At 38.6% G+C, this 18054-nt stretch overlaps 1 protein-coding gene across 1 annotated transcript in view; it reads left to right on the top strand.

Annotated features, from left to right (window-relative positions):
• Positions 1-18054, top strand: part of LOC114148366 (E3 ubiquitin-protein ligase SH3RF3-like) — a 105553-nt gene that overhangs the window by 79721 nt on the left and 7778 nt on the right. The window contains 6 exon segments of the mRNA XM_028023597.1: positions 77-385; positions 1781-1896; positions 5415-5585; positions 8734-9017; positions 12761-13086; positions 17481-17854. Of these exon segments, the coding sequence (XP_027879398.1) occupies positions 77-385; positions 1781-1896; positions 5415-5585; positions 8734-9017; positions 12761-13086; positions 17481-17854 (1580 nt within the window).

Genomic DNA, 18054 nt, shown 5'->3' with positions numbered 1-18054 from the left:
CTAACATCTGAGCTGCTTCTCTCTTAACCCTCCCTCCCCCCGTTTCTTATCCCCATCTGCCCTTTTCTCTTCTCAGTTAAATGAAACAGCGAAGCAGCTGATGGAGATTGACAAACCTATGCCAGCGAATGCACCAGGTCCCAGCTCTGAGCCAGCCCCCCTGGGTCCCTGCACTCCCGGTCCCTCCCCCACTGCCTCGCCGTCTAATGGAAATGGCTCTGGCCACAGGAGAGGTGAAGGGAAGAAAAACGCAAAGAAGCGGCATTCTTTCTCCGCACTCTCTGTCAGCCAGAGGGCTGCCCAGCTCAACAACAGACACAGCATGGAGATCTCGCACCCGGTCCTCATCAGCTCCTCTGACCCCAGAGCAGCTGCTCGCATTCAGGTATCTCCACATACTGGGATTTGCACAAAACATAAATTAGCTAAGGGAACACATCTAGGGTATACAGCTGAAACCAGATATATATATGCATCAAATAATATAACATAAACATAACATTTTCTTCTTGCTGTCTGAAGTTAAGTCCAATCAAACTTCTCTTGTTTTAGGTCAGTTTGAATAACCAACATTATTTGTATTTGCTAAATGCCAGAAAACCTAATAAGGACATTTTTGAGAGATGTGCTTTAACTTTCTTCAAATTCAAAAGTTTACATAGACTTGGTCTGATTGAACTTCAGACTGTGAGAAAAAAAAATGCGTATGTGTCTTATTAGTCTGTATATAAATCTGATTTCAACTCTCAATACACTTTGATGCAAACCATTTCATTGTAACTCTGCAGTCTGCAACAGGTCTCCTTCCAGTATTATCTATAATTAACTAACCAGCTTGCTTCTCTCCACTGGAGAAAATAGCAAATAGATAGCAGGTCCGATGTCAAAACTGGGACCAAAGTATAATACTGCCCCCGCCATGTTTCACAGTGAGCAAGGTAGTGTGCAGTGTTATCTTTCTGCCACACAGCAGTTTTACATGAAGGCCAAAATGAACACTTTTGACCTCACTAGACCCATCTGACCTCCTGTCTGTTTGCTGTGTCTCCTGCATGGATTTGACAAAAGCAGCAAACTGAACTTTTCTGAACAAGCCCATTGGTTGCCCTGGATTTTAGGTATTAGAGGAAACACAAAGAATGTAAAAATGTTGACAAGGTGTGAACACTTATGACAGGCACTCTGTAAGGCAGGGACATTTATTGGCATTATAACGTTACCCTTTTAAATATAGTTTGTTTTACTTGAATATATATACTTTCTCAATATAAAAAAACTATAAGCATACCAAGGAGTAGGTGGTATAAAATGTTACATTAGAAAATAGAAATAGATTAGAAAATAGAAACATCCTTTATTGCCCCACAGTGGGAAAATTCTGGTATACCAGCTGTAAGCTAAAGGTAAATACAAGCATGCATATTCAAACTAAGGTAATAAGTACAAAAACAGAAAGATAAGATAAAGAGACTGTAACTAAGGGCAAATTACAATTTCTAAAGTATATCAGTTCCTCTGCTGCTCTGCATTTTGCAATGAGTCCCCTGTCACCTACTTGTTTCAACCAAAAAATAAAAAAAATCATTTCTCACTTTGAAGGCTTCTGTTTGGAGTCATGTCGCTTTTACTGTTATGGCTTCTGGCTGCATTTCTCACTGAGTTCAAAGTGTTTTTGCTGTTTGTAAATAGTTCCCAGGATGCTTAAAAGACTACAAGCACATTTTTTAGGTAACAGTTTACATTAAACCAATGTTTTTCTGTGTGCTGTATCTTCCTGTAGGATGCATCTCCTCCAGGTCCCTCTCCATCCTCAGTGGGGATACCGCTTCCCCCCAAAGTGGCGTCTCTTACCTCTGAGCTGTTGGCCCATGCCAAGGTGCAGCTGCCACTCAACATGTGAGTACTTCAGGCTTCTTCTCACTTGCCCGTTGCATATGTGCCAGATGTACAAGCAAGATTTCACAAACTACTTCCTGACATTGTTAGAAATGTTGACTCTGTTGTGCCCAGAGCTATTGGCCATGTTTCACCACCTCTGCAACCACATTTACTCCTTCACCGGTCAAGGATAAAATCCCCCTTCAGAGAGGAAAAACACAGTTCACTAAGCAGTGTGTGGCTTGGATTTTTAACAAGCTTTACCATTTCTAAAAATTAAGACACCAAGAACTCTGACAGCGGGCTGTTCATGTTTTTTTTTTTTCTAGCATTGTTGGCAGACTTTTGTAGTAGTGTGGAGATAAGAAATGACATACTGGACAAAAGTAGGCGCATGTTAATACGATTGAAAAGTAATCTTGTTTCTGTAATTTAATTCCAGACTTATATACATTGTTGTGAAAATGTACCTGTCTATTCATAGATGTGTTTTTGTCATTCACTATTTAGATGTTTCAGATCATCAAACAAAATGTATTATCAGACAAAGAGAAGCTAAGTAAATGCCAACAGCATTTTAAGGGGAAAAAAAAAATCTAAACTAGCCTGGCTCTATTGGAAAATCTATCAGCTCACTAATGTAATTATTATAGTGCCATCCTTGTCAGACCCACCTGCTGTTAGGCATTTCCAATAAGAAGCAATGAGTTTATTACTGCACTGTGAAGGAATGTTGGCCCCCTTAACTTTGCAGAATTGTGTTAATTCTGCCACAATTCGGGGTTTTCAAGCACAATGACCTAGTTAGACCATGTTAATGCATTTCAGTGAGATTTATGCCCAGACTTTGACTAGGCCACTGCCATCTGCCATATTATCTTGAGATGGCTTTCTTTTTCTGTAGAGCTGTTAGTTTTACACCCGAAGTATGCTTTAGAAGTGCACAACTTTTAAAGACAACTTATATTTCATCAGAATTTTTTTCTTTAAATCTTGGGTTTCAGCAATCGTTTGGGGAAAAATCAGAAACAAATTTATTCTCTTGAGTTTGTTTAGATCATTGCATGATGTTTTGCGTTTCAAGATCTTTTAACCTTCTCTATTTACGGGATTTCTTCACAATTGCTGTGACTTTAAACTTGCCTATAGTCAGCTTGGGTATTTCTCTTATAAATAAAGCCATAACTTCAAACCCATTTTTTGTAATTTAATTGATTACATTTCAAACTGATTTAACTAGGATTAAGAATCTAAAACAAAACAAAAAAAATCAGGTCATACTAATTAAATCACATTTGCTGATAAGACATTTTTACCAAGCACTTCCAAACTCTTCTCATGATCATAAACAAAGGGTTTTTTTTTAGATTTAACTTCAGTATTTGTTTCACTGAACACATAAAAGCCCAGTCTCTGAGATCTGTGAGTCTACAATATCATCACCATCGTTCGGACTGGATGTGAGTCAAATCCAGGAGCATTGTCGGCTTTAATAATATCACCTTCCCAGTAGCTTAATAGGAACACAAGCACACACACATGCACACCCCCACACACATACCAAAACAGAATGGCTTTGTCCCACTGATGAGGTCCTACGTTTTCATCTTGACCTGGCAACTATTCCTGTTGCCAAGGGGAGACGGGAGACAGTCCCCACATCTGTTGCTATGGTAACGAGGAGGTAGCACATATATGGCTTGTTTACTCTGCGATCTCATCCAGTCTGGCGCTACGGACTATAAATGTCTCCCGGAGACAGGTCCATGAGCTCATTTATATGTTTACACAGGGGGCAATTACTAACTTAGTCATATCCATCCAAGAACAAAAGTATATAAATATAAATATATATGAACTACATTTATCTTCTGAACCGGTAAACAAGCACTTATTGATCAGGCATGCATTTATAGCAAGAGTTCCCATTCAGAAAGCAAACCCATTCAGCCAGCCTCAAGTGATCACACACAGAGACATGACCTGAATGCTGGATTGGTTTGTTATTTTTAAGTGGAGACTGACAGTTTTCACTCCTCACCTAAGTTGAAGAATATGACCCTCTGCTGTTGTTCAACAGTTGTCCAAATATAGTTATTTCCCCAGCATATTTGTCAAGTATATATTCATTGAGAATTGATTTTTATCTTTCTTTTCTAACTAAAAACAAAAGTAATTAAAAAAATTTTAATAAACACACATGAACATCTGAGCAACAGACAGGAAATATTTTATCACAATGTACAATAATTGGTGGGAGGTTCAAACCAAAATGTCTTTGTAATCTGACAAAGATCCAGTTGTGGCTGAAAATGTCTTTGTGAGCATCACAAAGGCGAATTCATTCAGGAGAGACAGACAATCAGTGGAGCTCAGTTGTCTGTGAGCTTGTATGGCTTGACTTTGAGCTCTACTATGAACTATTGATAATAATGTACTTGTAAAGCTGCTAGATTTCTAAAATAATTACAGTCATGATAATTTTGCACAGTGGCACAGTTGGTAGCACTGTTGCCTTGCAGCAAGAAGATCCTGGGTTCGATTCCCGGCGCAGAGTCTTTCTGCATGGAGTTTGCATGTACTCCCTGTGCATGTGTGGGTTCTCTCCGGTACTCCGGCTTCCTCCGACAAAAACATGACTGTCAGGCTAATTGGTTTCTCTAATTTGTCCCTAGGTGTGAGTGTGTGTGTGCATGATTGTTTGTCCTATTTGTCTCTGTTGCCCTGCGACAGACCGGCGACATGTCCAGTGTGTACCCCACCTCTCGCCCGAAATGTTTCTGGAGATAGGCTCCAGCACCCTTCCCGACCCCACTAGGGACAAGGGTGTACAGAAAATGGATGGATGAATAATTTTGGTCAAGATTGAAATTCTGAAAATTAATTTAAAAATTCTCCCTAAGCTTAGAAATGCATTGCATTTATTGTGCTTATAAAGGACAAATGTAAATTTTCTCCAAACTTTGCTTTTCTATTTATAATTTTCTGAATTTTGTATTTGATAATGTAGGCCTTCACCTTAAAAGTGTCTAATTATGTAATTAATGCCAAGCCCAACCAAGCCCCTAGGCTACTGAAGATTTGCACTGCCGGCCCGGCCTGGTTTCACACCCAGGTTGTGTGTCTTTGTATTATCCCTCAGCTTTTTTGTGATTTTTTTTTTTGGGAGCCAAAAATCTGAATAAAAATTTGTTTATTTAGTTGAATTAGTTTAATTAGTTGCACAGTCCTTGCTCAGATTATTACTTACTCATTAACAAATACTTACATCTTATTTTGGATGTTGGCAAAAATAGAGATTTCTTTTTATTTTTGATATTATGTTCCCGTTTTCTTTGAGCCATCCTGATGATACCACAAACTGCTTAAACTTGCATGTGTTTTTCCTAATTCTGGCAATTAGATTTTAATCCGATCATTAGATATAGATGCATGATTTGAGATGCCCGCTAAGAGATTTGCAAACATTGATGAATCCTTCAACGTTTTTACTCAATTTTACATTAAATTGACATCCCACTGCCTTTCTTGTCCAGATATTTAGCTCTATACGCCTACAAGCCCCAGAAAGCTGACGAGCTGGAGCTAAGGAAGGGGGAGATGTACCGAGTGACAGAGAAGTGTCAGGATGGATGGTTCAAAGGCACCTCACTAAGAACTGCCGCCTCTGGAGTCTTTCCAGGAAACTACGTCACTCCCGTGTCCAGGTTAGTGGAGGTTAGACAAAACAGCAGTAATATTTTGTCTTTATGACATAAAGATAAAACAGAAATAGCTTTGATAGTTGATGCCTAACGGTCAGTATTTCTTATTATTCTGGCCGTCTTCAGTGGGAATGATTGGCTTAAAGGAATTTAAGAAAAGGACCATTATTAAAATTGATCTTGGACAAATAATTTTTCTTATTGTTTCTTTTTTTTTCATATTTATTGTAATTACACTTAAAACTGAATTGTACAAATTAAAGCAGTGCAAAGATTTGGCACATAAAAGTTTAATTAAAAATAACTGAAAAAAATTGTTTTAATATGTAAAATTATTTATATGTTTGACCACATGCATGTCGTAAATGCATAATTTTTGCTACGGTACAACCACAAACTTTAATGAAATTTGCTTGATTTATACGTGATTGGCCCACACAAAGTGATAAATATTTGTAAATTAGAAAAAAATAACTCATGGGTTTTGAATTATTCACAATTAAAATCTGAAATGTCAATTTGCATGTGATACCTGTAAATAAAATCCAGTAGAACCAGTTTTCTTCAAAATGCATCTAATTAGTTAGTAGAGTAAACTTCTGTGTGATCTAGTCTTACTATAAATACACCTGTGAGCGCTTTAAAGAGTATTAGCATCTGGTACAAAGCAATGTCTCCATCTTTAAACATCTCACACAGTACTGATCAGTCTATCATGTAAAAAAATGGACAGAAATGCCTAAATGAAAACCTACCAAGAAATGGTAGGTTAATCAGATCTAAACTCACAAGCAAGGTTAGGAAAGCACTAATCAAAAGACACCCTTGTGGCGCTACAAAGATCCACAGCTGAGGGAAAATCTGTTAAAAGAACAACTCAGTCTTGCACTATAAAAACATTCTACCTGTAATAGTGGTAAAAAAGACAGCTACTGTTGGGGAAAAGAAGGGTGACGAAGGTGTTTTGGTCAGAAAACTGCATGTCTCAATAATGAAAAGATAGATGGAACTAAATATGGAGCAGTACTGGAAGAAAACCTGTCACAGACTACTTGACATTGGGTTGGAGGTTCACTCTCCAGAAATAAGAATGCCAAACATGCAGCCAGAGCTAACCTGGAATGTAGCTCCGGCTGTATGTTGGATCAAAGTATGTCCTTGAGTTAGAATGGCAAAATCTAAGTCCAACTTACAATCCAGTCTTTGGCAAGACTTGAATATTGCTGTTTACTGATATTATTGAACCAGTTTGATCAATTGACAAGAAATTAGAATAAAATCCATTGAAATTTTATATTGAAACCTCTCAAAATGTAAGGACTTGCCTTTTGCAAAGAATTATGACACATCCAAGCTTAAAAAACAGTTCAGGTGTTTTATTTAAAGGTGATACATTTAAAGGCGGCCGTTGTAAATAGGAAAAACGCAGGGAAAAGGGATCGATGTAAAGATAGATAAAATGTGGTTGTGAAGTGTAAAATTGGAGATAGCTGAAAGAGAAAACAATACAGCTTGGAGAAGAAGAAGAGGTAAAAAACAAAACAATCATATGAAGAGAGAAAACTGCAGCCAGAACAGCAGGTTTACTTCTCAAGTGTGTATGAATGGCTGCTTCACATTCGACACTTATGCAATCTCAGAGAGAAAGAGAGAGAGGCAAGATGAACGCATAATCAAATGAGAGGCAATTTGTTATTTTTTACGCAAGCATACTCTCTTCTCCTCCTCCCACCTACCTATAGTACCTATAGAGTACCTATAGCAATGGTACCTATAGCACCTAGGGTTAGGGTTAGAGTACCTATAGCAATGCTTGCAGCAAAATGTGGTGCTTTGAGCTAAATTTTAATATCAGATGAGAATAGCTCTCTTCAGTTCTCTTTCCCTTTTTCTTTCTAATTATCATGTTTTCTTTATGCACCAGGATAATTTCTTCCTGATGTCAGTGAATGTATTTCTTTAGCACGGATTGCTGGTGCTAAAAAAGATTCTGGCCGTACCTCACAGCATCCACATTCAGCAGCAATAAAACAAAGCATGAATTAATAAGATGGCAAAAATTAGCATGGAGCTTTTCGAGGTAGGAGTCCATGGTGGTGAAACTGGCACTATGATTTTATGATGAGATATGAGACATGAGTAGAAAAAGTGCTGGTAGAATAGTAACAAAAAAGGGAAGAAAAACTCTGTTTCCACTTCATGTTTTTAATGTGATTTTGTGTAACATTTGTCTTAGTTGGAGACACTTTTACTCTGAAGTGTTGTTTTTGTCCTGGTGTTGTAAGCAGACATGAAAAACTAACAGACAATGCCCATACTTCTGCAATACCTGGCCATACCTTTAGTACTGATCTCTCTAATATCCATAAGAACTAGACTGCAGCTACATAATAGTAATACAACAGAAGGTTGTATTGTTTCTGATGAATATTGGAATAAGATTGGATACCATTACATATTACACAGACCAAGGGGACATAGTGAAGTTCAGAATCTAAAACTGTTGTCACCTCTTTAGCTGTACTCTAGTGCAAATGTATGTAAAACAAAAAAAATCCCTCCCTACTTTTTTCTCCTGTTAACGCTCATTATTATTCATGAGCTGAGTAACATCCATTTGTGTAAATAAAAAGTTGAGAAACGGTGCACTAAAAAGCTTTTTAATCAAAGCCAGGAACATATGAAAACCACATTTTTTTAAAAAGCGTTTATTATTTTTATTGGCCTTTCATTAGAAGTTTCACCCATATCTTTGAAATTTAAGCAATCTGTCAAATCTAAAAAACCTTTACATACAATATATGAGAATACTATGAATATATCATTTTATTACAACCAAAAAATAGTTGTTTATTTTTAACTTTGTAAAAAGATCTGTATTGTAAAATAATGTAGCAACAATTTTCCTGTTCAAATCACCATCTCACCATTGTGGTGGTAGGTTCCTTAAATGTCACTTCAGGTGGTATAATTACCATTTCCATTTACTTGTTTTATTTTGGTGGGTAAGTTTTATATGTAGTTGAAGTTAAAAAAAAAGTGTTTTGAATGTGATTTTAAAAGCATAATGAGCACAAAAATCCCCCCAAAAAACACAGACCATTTTGGCAAACTGATAAATCGGCATGTTTCTCCTGTCTCTTTTTCAAAGGGCTCCATTTGGACTTGTATCTCCTCGAGGTTCGAGTTTGTCCAGTCCAGTTGGAGGAGGGGGAAATGGGTACAGTCAAGCGGCAGGTAAAATCTCAGACCCTTCATCCCCCGGATCTCCTGGCCCCTCGTCGTCTCGTCCCGCCACTCCGCTTGTGACCTCAGCAAACTGCGTCAACAGTGTCAGCCCCGCGTCCTCGCCGCAAACTGCCGCCGCCCAGCTGAAGAACTGCCTGCGTTCCAGCCAGCATGTGGCCAATCAGGCCCGCACTTCAATGCAGCTGGGTAAGCAGAAATACGTACACAGAATGTTTATTTTTGAGTTAAAGCAACAAATTTCAGTTCGACTCTGTAAAAGCTATTTTTAAGTAGATCAAATTCACATGATTCACTTGGACACATTAAAATGATAGAAATTCAGCCTTTTTCATTTCTAAACTGAACAATTAACTTGTATATTTGCAGCATAATTAAATTTCCTGAAAAGATGTCAAAGAAGAAGGGATTCTTCCCGCAGAATATTTAATTAACAAATTAATAGAAATAAAAGGGATTAATTAAAGACGTTTCTTTTTTAATGCTGTTTGCGCAGTTTCAGCTCAGGCTATTGACTCCAAGCAGCAGAGTCCTTATCATTTAGGATCCTGGAGCATTTTAGCCCCTTTTGTTCTTGATTAGAAAATAATGGAATATCGAACAGTCATTAATTCAGGTACCTACTATAGTAGGCACAGGTCCAGTTAACATCCTCTTTGTTTAATTGTCTTTCTCTTGTACATTTGTCTTGTTTTTTTGTTTTTTTTCTTAATGTTTTTAAGAAATAATCATTTTTAGAGTCACCAGTCAAATAGAAATGAGCATCATGTAACAACAAAACAGTACACTGTACTGTATGTGCAATCCAGTGTGCAATTAAGATTAAACTTCTGCATATGTGAAAACTGGTCAACAACACAAACTGCAGTGTGAGGTGGTGAAGCAGACACAGTGGACCCAGTTGCTGAGAGAAATGATGATGGTTTAATGGTGAAGAATGCATAAATAATCTCAAACTCCAGGCAGCACAGCTTGAGCAGAAATACTAAGGCTCGCCACTGGTAACAAAAACCAAGACGCGACAGGAACGAGACAGAATCGACAAGGACCCGACAAAGACACAGAAACACAGATGGCATTAAATACACAGAGGGTAATAAGGGAACGAGATACACCTGGGAACAATCAAGTTGTAGACAGGACAACACAGAGACTGAAAAGACACAGGAACTTAAAATAAGCACACGGAAATCCTCACAAAATCTTATTAATATTGCAAGAAATTAACCAGGAACAAAAAAGTACATGTTATCTTTTAGTTTTAACTCCCTTTTCTATTAACTAAATGTAGATGTTTTGGATTTGTAATAGAAAATAACAATTACAGTGCCTTTCAGTATACTTGTTTATTTTTACAGCAGCTTGCTTCAAAACATGCTGTAATCTGTATAACAGACTGTGAGCATTTTGCTTCAATAAATGGATGACATTTTGTACTGACTTACAAACTTACCCAGAGTTGGGCAACAAGCCTGATTTAGGAATGCAGCGATATAAAAACTTGAGCTGATATTGATATTTGATATAAATATTGCTGTTATGGCTGATAACCAGTATTTTTTGATAACATAAATATATTTCTGCATGTTTATGTATATGTATTTATTATCCCCTACCGTTGCGACACCATGAAGAAATGACCACACCACTGACATTGCTTCAGTTAAACACCCTGCAATCCTGCACTGAATCATTATCTCTGTCACATGCCCAAACAAATACCACATGGACAACCACTCTGCCTCCCAAAACACTCAGACAATAACAAGATAAAGACAAACAGTGATTATTGGTATTGGCCTGGTTTTGCTTTTCGAGACCGAAACCAATTTGCTAAAAATGACTAACATCAGCCATGACTAATAATGGTAATATATTGCGCATACCTAACCTATTGGTTGGGTTTAAACTCCAACCAGCGCCAGGAAACCAAGCAACTTTACTGAGTTTACGAGGATTCTTGTTTGGCTTTAGGCAATAAATGATTTTGGTTTCCCTGAAATTACCTTCATGCTCAGTTGTAAATGCCACAAACTAAGAAAATTAAATTACTCTGACCGTTGGACAATGGAGATAGTTTAGGATTTAAGAATAAATCTAGGTTGTTTACTATTCAGGTTCTCAACAGCCCATTAGTGAAACTACTTTTTTTTTAGATAATTTACTATTTAGATTTTGTTTATGTCTGAGGTGGTGAGTTTTGCTCGTTCGTTGGCTTTAGGTTTAAATTAGCAATAGGAAACTAAATTATTCTAATAATTCTTTGTTAAAGTTAGGCGTAGTGTACAAAGCCTCTTGTTTAGGTGATTAAAGTAGCTGATTGCGCCAAGTTTATCATTTCAGTTGTATTTCTACAAATAAGAATGTGATCTTAAATCGCCATGACAGGAAATGAAACTACAAAGAACCTTTTAAGGAAACTAAACTTCAGTGTTAAGATTTGTCAGGAAGTGTACTTTTTTATGCTTAGGAAAAACATGGAAAAACTGTTCTTGTGGCAAAACCAAATCAATAAACCAAGGTCAGTAGTTCATTTTATTCATAGGATATTTATTCATAATTATTTAGTTATGATTAGGCGATATGATTAATCACTTCCACTGAGCCTAGCTTTGTTGTTGTGCTTAGACACCAAAAAGAGTTAGGGAAACTAAACTATACTTTGTTAATACAAGGCAGGACATTTGTTTAAGTTTTAGCACTTATTGGAGACACTGAGTTTAGGTTTTTCCCCTCGATAATGCGCCAAGAACCATTTAGAACACTAATATGACTCGGATCTGTTTAAAATATGTTTGAGAAACACGTTGCAGCACAGGATGATTTAGCAACACTCCTGTGTTACTCTATCCAAGCAAACATGCAAGCTAACCCCACATGTGGAAAAACACTGAAATACTGTGCTCTGATCTTTCAGTGTTACTATTTGTGCTACAAGCAATCACACTCTCACATACACACACCCCCACGCATATACACACCTACACAGACTCACACTGTTGCACTAGTACAAGGTCTAGATCATATCAACCTTGCTTTCCACTCGGAGTCTATTCATCTCTTCAATACCCCTTTCTCTCCTTCTCTTTGTGTCGTTTTTTTCTCCCTCTGAGAAAATAATGCTGAAGGTCTCTTTGGGAAGGCAGAAGAGTACACACTCAGAGAGCACTGCCAAGATTAACACACACACACACGCAGATATGCGCACACCCACATTCATACACACATACAAGTGAACTCACAAACTGACAAGCACACAGCCGAATGACATCACTGTGCTTTTTGTTTTATGGAGGCGTAATGACAGAGCTCCTCGTTTCTCTCCTCATTTTTTTCCACTTTTTTCCTCCCTTTTCTCTTGTTGCTTTGTGTCTGTCTCTCTCTCCCTCACACACACACACACACGCCGACACGCATCTGGTCTCAATTACAAAATAAAGTATGTGCATAGTTCTGGCATTTAGTGGTTTTATCACATGACCAGCTCACCTCTCTGAAGGATGTTTTTAGTAGCCTGCTGCAGTGTAGCAGAGCAGGTGGCTAGAAAACCCAACTGTTTCACATTATATTTATATGGATTTTTATTTTTGAGTGCCTTAGCTAAGATTTTACAATTTGAGGGTTTAGATTTGTCTTTTAAATTAAAGATGTTAGTAAGAATGTCAATAAGGGAATTTGACTAGGAAACTGCTACTTTCGACCAACTTTAAAGCTGGACTAACTCAGACGTTCGTACTATTGTTGGTCACTACAACACCTCTTACCTAAATGCACAGCAAATGTTCATAGAAGTAGTTTTAAGGTAAAGGTAATACATTCATAATTATTGTATCAGCAGATTACTAGTCAGATCATTAAAAATGATTATTTCAAACATTATTTTCCTGATTTCTGTCATCTTAGTGTAACCCTTGCATTTGTTTTTGTTTTAGTCCATAGTCCACCTGCTGGAAGTCCAGAGCGCCCCACTGTGTCCATCTCCCCGTTGCGTCCTCAGAACTCCTCTCCCTCACGCTGCGCTGGCCAGTCGGGTCGTCCCCTCTCCATGGTGTCTCCAGGACCCAGCTTAGGCCCCTCCCCGCTCTCCTCCCCAGCTTCACGGCCCATCCTCCCTCTCTCCTCCCCTCTCTCCTGTCTCACACCTCCCAACGTCTCTGCCGTGTTTCTCAACGGTGAGCCGGCCAGTCCGCTGCAGCCGCCTTCTCCTGGTCCCTCCCACGCTCTCACCCAGGGTGCCCTAGCACCCAAAGTGGAGAAGGTAGGACTTCTGCCCACTTGCAATTAAAAGACAACTTCTCAGAATTATATATTATAAGTTATTGATTTTTCTTTTTGCCAGCAGCTAAAGGAAAGATTATCAAAATCTAAAATAGTTTCTTTTTTTTTAACCTACATTCATTCATTACTGGCATTAATATCCACTAATGAGGATGTAGAAGAACAGTATTTTAAAAGGCATTGCCTTGTGCAAATGTGACTTTTCTTGACTCCAGAGATTGTATTCCTGCTGTATATCTTGCCACTTGTGATTTAATTAACTTGTCAAAGTCAAATTAAATAAGGATTTCGTCAAATATCACCTTATCCTCCTTGTTTTTGTAGGTCTGTATTGTACAGGTTTTACATCTGCATGTGTGTATGCACTGCGTGTGCAGACTTGCTTAGTGTCATTTGCCCAGGGCTTTGGTACAACTGCTCAGCGGACCCTTGTGCACCAGCAGTGAAGGATGCCGCCGAAAGCTTGCATTTGTCTCAGCTCCATTTGTTTCACTGTTGGCTTCACGCTCTGGGACAGCTAATCTAACTACATGGCTGCCTGACAAACAGCTCATTGACTGTGGAACAGCATGCAGAGGCTTTGTTTACATCAGAGATGGCCTGGAATCTTCTTGTAAAACCTTGACTCAGAGATTTGTCCCACATTTTGATCATATTAAAAAAATAAAATAAAATACGTTGGCAATTCTTTAATCCACCCACTTGAATCAGGAAAGGTCTGAAATTTAAGTATTTTTTTCTGTAAACATTTGGGTGAAGAAAGATTAGTGTTTCCAGACTTTACTTCTTATTCTGCTGTCAAAAAGATATATCCATCCATCCAGATTTCCCTTCACCCATCTAGCCATCATTGTTTGTTCATCTGTCCATTAATTTGTCTGTCTGTCCATCCATCTATCCATCCCAGGACCTTCTTTATCCAGTCAACAGTGCAACAACATGCATCACTGTGCAACCCTTTTTGAAGAGTCTTGAATTCAAACTTGAAATCTGAATTTTGCCTCCACCAAATCTCCCCAAGCATGCTATAATTATAAGACTAGCAGGTGTGCGAGTCAGACTCTTACAGTCCAGTTAATATTTTTGCAAGTTTGAGCAGGGGAAGACGGAGATCACCAGGTCTGAAGTCATATTTTACTCGTGAGAAAATGACAAAGCATCTATGCCGACACAGTTTAGGTTAAATCTGTGTTTGACACGCTGTCTGGAGCGCAGCTGCCGCTACAGACCATGTCAGTCTGGATGCTGCACACTAGTTTGCAAAATGACTGTACTCACGGGGCAGCTGCCAAGGAAAAAAGCTGTCGAGGGTGCTCAGAGGATTTCAGGTCCTGAAAAGTGCAGGACATGCCAAGAAACATGTTGGAGATGGTTTAGATATTACTGGCCTTAGTTTCCATTTAAACAGAACTGTATTGAACATATGTTTCCCCCTTCAAGTTTTCCGTTTTGTCAAATTTAACTCGAAAATAGTTGTGAAATGCCACCCTCTTGGTCTTAAGTCATGTTAAGACATGAGATTGTCATAATCCACTGAAATGGATCAGTTCTCCAGATTTTATCTCATTGTATTCCTGGATTTTACTTGGATTTTCTGTCGTTATGCAGCATCCGCTCCACTAATTGTATCAACCCTGAGCTGTTTGCTCTAGATTCCCCAACACTAAGGTGAAACTTCATGTTATTCGGTGAAAAATACAAACCATTTCCTACAGCACTGTTTTTAGCCACATGTCAAAATGTGTCCCTTGCACTATGCATGAAAGAAAACAGCACAGAAACAAACGGATGAAGCTGAATGGCATGGGATAAGTCACAGGTGAGTTAATGCTGCTCTCTGGTGGTTTATTTGGAAACAGCGCTCATGGGTCTGTGTGTGCTCTCTATAAATATATGTCCATAAACAACAGACATTTATAAAGAAGCACACTGAATCACAAGAGGCAGATTAAGCCTTTAAGCCAGCAGATGAAAGAAGAGAGGGAGTGATTATTCACATTTTGTGCCATTTCAATCTACTTCCCTCCTTCTTTGTCTTTTCCCTTCTGCTCTTCTCCTTCTTTGCCCCAAAAATCCCTCTTTCATTATTAAATCCAGCTCCCATCTTACCATTTTCTCCTTTTTTAGTGTTGTTTATTTCACTGTCCTGTCCTCCATCTCTGAAATTAGCATTCAATCTGTTATTTTTGCAGGAGGATAATATGTGCTACCAAAGCTCTCAGCGTTCTTTTTGCGTGTGTGGGTGCATGTTTTACTACCTTGCCACACTCTTAACAGCTGCTCATTATTCTGACTGTGAGCTGTAAAAGATTTATGTTTGATAAAGAGACTAAAGGTAGGAAACACTAAAATGTCCATATTTGGAGAAAAGCACATATATTTGGAGGGAATGCTCTTCAAAGATAGCAGAGAAAGCTATCTTTGGAGAGCAGGGGATGCAGTTGGCTTTTGGTAGTAATCCTGCTGAGTCTAGATGTTTTCACACTCTCCTAGTGTTTGTTGAGCGCTTGTTTCTGTGCCATCCCTTCTCTGTGCTAAGGCTTCACTTGAGGAATGTGGCTTGTTTGCAGTGATGCTTTTTGTTTTGGTTTTCCATCAGCCTTGCTGTGTGGGTTGTTTTAACAGGAACTTGGGGAGAATGCCAAGTCCTGACATCAGAGTAGTTGATATGGTCGTTTGTTCTGTGTCTGACAGATGAATGTATTAGCTAATTTTGCTTCAACAATTGTTACCATGACTGTGTAATGAATGTCAGTCAAAGAAATGGTCTGTAAAATGTTGCTTGCGAGATCATCAAGCAAAAATATTCTGCAAAAATTTCCCCTGGTCACGCTGGCCACCACCCAACAGCGATAAACTTATTTGTACTTGTAGACATTGTAGACACATTTTTGTATATTGTATATTGTATTGTATAGTTTCCTGTTTTGCTGTTTTGATGAAAGAATGAATCTAGACTAGAGAGGCATTCCTTTCCATGCATTTCAAATGTTTCTGAAAAGCTTTGACATGCTGGCTCTGTTTTTATCATATTCCCATGCTTTCTTACCTTTAAGACATGGTTTTATTATTGTAACTCAAAAGACCAAATTATTTTGAGAAGTCAATGTAAACTGGAACTATTAGCAACCAGCATGACTAGCATTCCTCTGTGTATTTCCTACAAAACACAGATTTTACATTTATAAAAGGAAGTCAACATTTCTAAATCCATTATCTGCCATTATGCTAATTAACAGCTCAAAACAATTAACATCTACAGTTGAAACCAGACGTTTGCATACATCAAATAAAAAGACATAGACTTTCTTTTCTCGCTGCATGAAATTACATCAAACAAAACTTCTTTTGTTTGAGGTCAGTTAAAATTACCAAGATTATTTCTACTTACTAAATTCCACAATAATAAGAGAATCTGTCAGAAATGTATTTATTGACGTCTTCAAAATCAGAAATTTACATACATTTCCTCGGTATTTAGTGCAATTGCCTTTGAACTGTATGACTCGGGTGGAACAATTTAGGTTTCCTCCCATAAGCTTCTCACAATAGTTTGCTGGAATTCTGTCCCATTCCTCCTGACAGAACTGGAGTAACTAAGTCTGTTGCTCGCCTCACTCACACAAACCTTTTGAGATTTGCCCACAAATTCTGTATAGGACTGAGATCAGGTCTTTGTGACGGCCACACCAAAACTTTTACTTTGTTGTCTTAAAACTACTTTGTCTCCACTTTGGTTGTATGCTTAAGACCAATCTGCTCCCAATCCTTAACTTCCTTACTGATGTTTGTTAATGTTGCTTCAAAATGTCCACTTACTGCCTTTTCCTTATGATGGCATCTTTTTTTTATGAAATCCACTTGGTCTTCCTGGGGACAAGCAGCTCCACAACATGATGCTGCCACCCCATTACTTCATAGTTGGGATGGTGTTTCAATGCATACAATTATCCCACATTTTGCTCCAACTGTAACGACGGTCGTTATGGCAAAACAGTTCCTCTTTAGTTTCACCAGACCACAGGACATGTCACCAAAAATGAAGGTCTTTGTCAATGTGTGCTTTTGCAAACTGTAATCTAGACTTTTTTTGTTTGTTTTGGCGAAATAGCTTCCTCCTCTCTGAGTGTACAGTACAAAGACAATATTGTGAACTGTCTAGTTGGAGTAGTTCAGGCTTATTCAACTCTAAAATCAGTAGTTTGCGATTTGCATTAACATTTTAAAAATAGTTTTAAATATTTATGTAATATACCAAGTGTTCTCTAATTAGTTTTTATCTCATAAATATATTATTTTTTCAGGATCTTTGTGTAAAGCTTCCACTTCTTACTGTATGTTTCCCTCTCTTTGTCCTTATCTGTCCATCCTCAGAAGGAGAGAAAAGCAGCAGGTTTGCTAAAGCTTTTGTCAGGGGCTGCGGCCAAAAAGAAACCACGCTCACCCCCGTCCTCTCCACCCACACACGACCCCTCGCAGGCAGGCCAGGGGGCCGGGGCCACAGAACCAACCCACCACCCTCACCACCTTCACCATCACGGTCGCTCGGGCTCCTGTCCGATGGCGTCACAGGGCCGAGCCGGCTCGTGCCCAATCGAGAGTGATATGCCAGGGGCAATAGGGTTGGAGCCGCTACACAGGAAGTCCGGTTCCCTGGATACCAACTTCCCCATGTCACCTCCAGCAACACGTGCTGGCAGCGCTCTAATGGTCCTCCGGCCTGAGCCCAAACCTTTGTCAAGAGAGAGGTAGGTCTGGGAATACTGCACCTATATACTGTAAGTGCAGGCAAGAGCAGATACAACCAGCTTTTAAAAACTTGCTTATGAGCCCACATCTGCAAACAACAGGAAGTATTTTCTGAAAGTGTTGTGGAATTTTTGGATGAAGGATTTTGGCAGCAGGATGTAAAGTAGTCCCGAGAGAGTGAGTAATCACTAAAGAATGA

This window comes from Xiphophorus couchianus, chromosome 7, assembly GCF_001444195.1.
Source record: "Xiphophorus couchianus chromosome 7, X_couchianus-1.0, whole genome shotgun sequence".
Taxonomy (NCBI): Eukaryota; Metazoa; Chordata; class Actinopteri; order Cyprinodontiformes; family Poeciliidae; genus Xiphophorus; species Xiphophorus couchianus.
Note: the sequence above shows the minus strand (reverse complement) of the source record. Positions and strands in the feature narration are given on the sequence as shown.